Source organism: Thermobia domestica, chromosome 2 (assembly GCF_964235325.1).
Source record: "Thermobia domestica chromosome 2, izTheDome1.hap1.1, whole genome shotgun sequence".
Taxonomy (NCBI): domain Eukaryota; kingdom Metazoa; phylum Arthropoda; class Insecta; order Zygentoma; family Lepismatidae; genus Thermobia; species Thermobia domestica.
The window spans coordinates 17,416,202-17,422,201 of NC_137455.1; the positions used below are offsets into that span (position 1 = coordinate 17,416,202).

Here is a 6,000-nt window from a genome sequence, read left to right on the forward strand (position 1 = left end):
AGTAAAATATAAAAGCAATTTTGAGTCCGAGTTGAGGATGTCGTTTGTTAAAATAACTTCTAATCAGTAAGATTTTATTCTCTTATAGCATAAACAGGATGATACAGGTATGAGTGTTATTTTATGTCTGTTGCAAAGAACTTTCGTCTTTTTTAATCTATAGAATTAGTTACTATCATTAGTCAAATTATGTGGAAATTAAACTGGTAATCCTGCAAAATTTCGTCGGTACAGTCGAACGTTGGATCAATTTTGATTGTACTACAAACCAAAAACATTAAAAAGGAAATATTAAAACAGATCAAGATAAACTAGGAGCAGCAAATAGAAATAGGTTAGATGATGAAAGGAAACACGGATTTTTCTCACATCATCGTCTTTAAGTTAAAAAAAAAAAAAAATCATTGAAAAATAAGAGTGGCTCGGTGATTCAGTGGTAGAGCGATCAGGCCGCTCACCTCTAGCGTGTGAGGTCTCTGTTTCGATTCCAGCTCCTACGGAATGAGCTTTATAAGTGATAGACACTGTGTGCCTGGATTTTCTAGGGGTTCTTCCGTTTCCTTCCACTTCCGTCATTCCATCATTATCAACAACCTCATCATCACTCCCATCGCCTTAGTGCTTAATTGTGGGACGTTAAATAAAAAGAAATAAGGGATTGGATCGAGAGTCGAAGTCGGTGTTTGGTTTTCAGTGTCGATGTGCTAACCACTGTTACCCAGTTCGTTTTCTGGCTACTTATTTTCAGCCTTAAGAGTCTGACATACTAAAAATAATATAAAATTTACCATTTTTTTTTATAAGTGAAAGGAGATAATGAAATGAAACTTACCACAATCATAGGTAATCTTATTCTACAGCAGAAAATATGAACCTGAAGAATCTCCATTGTTGCCATCCATAGAAATTACAGTGTTACCAGAATAACATCTTCCCCAAAATCTAAGTTAAGGCAGCGACTAGAGGAACGAACTCACAGCATTTTGATTACGTATCATGTTATTTTTGAATCCTGTGAACTACTTTTTAAATAACATTATTATTTAATTTTAATAAATATATGTTAAAACTATTTTGTTTATTACAAACTAAATACAACTATTATTTAAAAAGTAGCTGACAGGATTCCAAGATAACACGATACGTAATCAAATTCAGTTGAATTCGTTCCTTTAATCTCTGCCTTAACTTTGATTTTGAGGGAAATGTTATTCTGGCAACACTGTAATTTCTATGGATGACAACACTGAAAATTCTTCAGGTTCTTTTTTGTAGAATAACATAATCTTTGATTGTCGTAAGTTGTATTTCATTATATCCTTTCACTTATGAAAAACAAGCAAAAGAAAAATGGTAAGTTTTGTATTATTTTTAGTATGTCAAGCTCTTAATTGGCGTCGCTCTTTCATTGAATTTGAAAGCATTTCATAGTTAAATTTGCTAGAATCTAAATTTACAGTGTATTATTATTATTAAATCCTCTCAAGTGCAAGTAGTGTGATCTTATTTGATATTATTCATCTTGAACTGTTTTTATGGTTTTTTTTTTTTAATATGTACTTGTTAACTGTGTAAAATAATTAACATTGAATAATTAAAGATTCCCTAGTACTAATGATTTTAGAACTGCATACGGTATGTTTTACACAGTTTGAGTTTAGTTTTGTTATTTTCTCGCAGAAGCATGTTCTTCGTTCCTAATTATTTGCATCAGTCATAACTTCTAGAATTTCATCATACAATGTTAAATTCATCGCGTGTGGTACAGCCTTTCTGTTTCAAGTGTGCCCTCGGAAAATACGTGAAACATACTTCGGCCCTACCTGCACCGCCCTCTTTCGGACGAAACGTTCCCTTTGATTTGGAGAAAGAAGTGAATGACTCGGCTGTGTTGCCAATTGTTATTCAGTCGTTTGGTCCTAGCGAGTGAAGATCGTAGGCTACTTAGAATGGCTAATAAGGCAGTGCACAGCGAAGGAGCCCGTGAAGTAACTCAATATTGCAATTCTCTAAGCATCCAAGCATTCAAGAATTTCGACCACAGCAATTTGTCCCTCCTCTTTTAAGAGAGGTACGGGAAAACAAACATCGACAGCAGCACCAGAGACGCACACTTGAAATAGATAGACTCTAGTCGTGGATTTTATAATTTTGATTTATGTTTCTAGTTTTTTTAATAAACTTTGTCTGGCGTCAAAGGTCGTTTACTGAGCGGTGCGTCACAATGTTTGAAAAAGTTGTAATATTTTGTTGATTTTATTTCTGTCAACATTGTAAAGCATGTCACTACTTAGGGATTGTGTCTTGAACTGCTTCTATTCCAGATTTAACTTTCTTCTGTTGTTGTACAGGAAAAGGACTTCTTTATCATGTGGTCAGAATTAGTAGCTTTGTAATCCTGTCTGCTTCTGAAAGTGGGATCATTATACTATAAAACACTGTACACTGAATAAAGGTTTTTTGTTTGTTTGTTTGTTAAAATAACTATGTTTCCCATATCCATTGACATGGAACTAGATTGGGAAATTTAATTCAACAGCTAACGAAAATGTTGGTGCAATACTGAAAAGTATAGGAGTTTATTGTACTTCATGGTGTGTCCCATTGCTTGCCTAGGATACCTTTATCCAAATTTAATTGTGTGTGCTTGGACCTGGTGTAGTAGGATTCATCAGCTTTTCTATAGTCGAGGAGGATTTGTGCAGAATGTTCATTTGTTGGATTGGTTGGAATCACGTACGTGTTTAGGTAATCGTGAGATTGCTAGATTTTGGCCCTTAAAATTTCTAATGTGTTCCTTGATTCTAGGAAAAGCCTATAGTTTATAATATTTGCACTAAAATTTCCGTAGCTGTCGAATTAGTGAACGCTTCACAAGATCAATCTATTTTTTTATATTAACGAACTTCGTTTTTTATCGACTTAATTTGATTAAACTACTCCCTGAGTTAAACAATACTTTTTATTTACAAGCTAATAATGTGTAACTGTTTCGTCAACTATCCATTTTGACTTCATGAGACACTATTTTTACTGATAGTGTCTGATGAAGCCAAACTGAATAGTAGCAGAACGGTTACACCTTATTAGTTTTTAAATAAAAAGTATTGTTTAACTCAGCGAGTACTTTAGTCAAATTATAACTTCGATCTAGTTCAGTATCAGTGGATATGAAAATGCAGTTATTTTGATAAACAAACAAGGGAGCTACTTCATATTGAGCGTATAGTGTTTTATAGTTTTATTCGATTTTCAGAAGCAGATATGCTTACAAAGCTATTAATTTCGACTCTTAAGTGATAAAGATACAAGGTCCATTCTATAAATAACCAGAAAAGTTGTATAAAAAGTACAAAACTTCGACAAAGTTTGTACTGCTTTGTTATTTTTGGTGTTGTCCTAGAACTATTATCAGATGGGCCTGGCATGGCTGTATCGCGAACAGGATGATAGGAATCCCTGAAACAAGATGGCGGCACCCTTGTAGGTTTGCGCCAACGTGGAGCAGTGGAGTGTCATTAGATTTGTGTTAACTGGAAAGTTAAAACCAATCGAAATTCACTGTCGAATGGCACGGTTTCAACCTTTCAGCTAACAGAAATCTAATGACACTGCTGCTGCTGCTGCACGTTAGTGCAAAGCTACAAGGGTGCCGCCATCTTGTTCCACTGATTCCCAGCATCCCATTCGCGAGGCAGGCGTGCCAGGCTCATCTGATAATAGTTCTAAGACACCGAAGTTTTATATATATATATATATATATATATATATATATATATATATATATATATATATATATATATGTATATGTATATATAACTTCTCCGGTTATTTATTGAATAGAGCTTGTATTTTCCTGCACATCGGAAGGAAATCAAATACGAAATAGAGGAAGTTCAAGAAATAATTAGTCAACGAAACATCGAAATTTTATCAAACATCACGACGCACCATCCAGGTTTACAAATTTGACTTTTATAGAAAATAGTGCGTTGTTGAAATCCATGCCTTAAGGGGGCAGACTACTAAATATTTTTCAAAAGCTAACAATTTTTCTTTTGCCCGTTTTTCGTAAGTGAAAAGAGATAATGAAATGTAACTTACCACAATAACAGATAACGTTATTCTACACCCGAAAATACTAATCGGAAGAATTTTCAATGTTGCCATCCATAGAAATTACAGTGTGACCAGAATTTGAATTACCCTAAAATCTAGGTTAAGGAAGCGACTAGAAAAATGAACTCAACGGCAATTTATGACTTATCATGCTGTCTTGGCTACTTGTTAATTACTTTTTAAATAATATTTGTATTTATTGTGTTATAATGTACATAAGTTATTACAAAATAAATATAAATATTATTTAAAAAGTAGTTAACAAGGAACCAAGACAATATGATAAGTCATCAATTACTGTTGAGTTCATTTTTCTAGTCGCTGCCTTAACCTAGATTTTAGGGTAATTCAAATTCTGGTCACACTGTAATTTCTATGGATGTCAACATTGGAAATTCTTCCGATTGGTATTTTCGGGTGTAGAATAACATTATCTGTTATTGTGGTAAGTTACATTTCATTATCTCTTTTCACTTACGAGAAACGGGCAAAAGAAAAATTGTTAGCTTTTGAAAAATATTTAGTAGTCTATCCCCTTAACGTTTTGTCTAGAGTGCTGTCTGCTGAAATGTTTCAGGAGGGAATGAAAGAAAAGCTGGCAGCTTTGGTGGCTGAGAAATCCAAAGAGAAAGAAGAATTAGAAAACTCCCAAGAGCAGCGACCAAGGAAAGTAAGGAAGCACGCATCCGTAGATTCTGGGAATGAAGCGAGTTCAGAAGACAGTAACGATAGCGTTAAATTGAATGGGAAGAAGTATGACAAAGGTAGGTAGAAGAGTTGTTCTTCCAATACCTGTGATAATGACAGGAAATTATTCGTCAAAATTATGCGGTTATTTATAAAATACAGACGCTTACCAGGAAGTTTGAGATTAAAACGTTTAAGTATTCATTTACTATTACAAACTTATATGTTAATGCAGTGCTTCCAAAAAAAAATTGAGCGACGACACACTACTGAACGTTCACTATATCACAACACACTTATTTCATTTATTATTATTATTATTATTATTATTATTATTAATAATAATAATAATAATAATAATAATAATAATAATAATAATAAAAATTAGTATAAGCCTATAAGCTTCTATAAAGTACAGGGACTTTATGTACGAGGGCTGTCCAGTAAGTAACAGTCATTTTGAAATTTTAAAAAAATTACAATAAAGAAACCAAATTGTACATATTATAGACATTTAAAAGGTACACTCTTAAGCTATTTTGTTCCACATAATCGCCATGCAGATTATAAGGCTCTTATCACATCGTGGCACAAGTTTTTAAATACTGTCGCGATGGAAATCTGCCGCCTGCGCTTTCAACCACTGGCTTACACCCACATGTAGTTTCCAAGTGAATTTTAGGGAAAATATTCAGTAAGTTCCGTAATCGTGAAACGACGATTTGCACGAATTTTGTCGTCGATTTGCTTCACCAGTTCATCAGACACAAGGCTAGACCTACCACTGCAGTCCTCGTCGTGAACATTAGAACGGCCATTTTAAAAATCAATGCATCATTGCCTCAGTCGGCCTTCAGTCGTTATTCTACGTCCACACACTTCATACAATTGGCGATGGATATCAATTTTTTTTTTTCAACAAATATGTAATCACAACGCACCTCACAAGAGCGAGATTTTCTCTTCCAACACACATTTGTAACATGTCACAGAAAGAGAGCGAGAGCGTAACAATCCTCACTCTACCCAGCTGGATGCGAACTGTGTGGGGCAACGTTCTGACACCAAGATGGCGACTCTAGCCCCCACCTACTGCCGCGATAGGCCAAAACGTCTGGTACTATGGACAGCCCTCGTTAGCAAGGGCGCCGATTTCTCTATAAATTTGGGAGGGCCCATTCAGATGCAGAAGGG

General features: G+C 34.6%; 1 protein-coding gene across 2 annotated transcripts in view; it reads left to right on the plus strand.

Annotated features, from left to right (window-relative positions):
* The window catches only part of E(z) (histone-lysine N-methyltransferase E(z)), an 88,212-nt gene that overhangs the window by 60,304 nt on the left and 21,908 nt on the right, over positions 1 to 6,000 (plus strand). For both annotated transcript variants that reach the window (XM_081739569.1, XM_081739579.1), the window contains exon 7: positions 4,697 to 4,883. In XM_081739569.1, the coding sequence (XP_081595695.1) occupies positions 4,697 to 4,883 (187 nt within the window). The remainder of the gene's footprint in view (positions 1 to 4,696; positions 4,884 to 6,000) is intronic.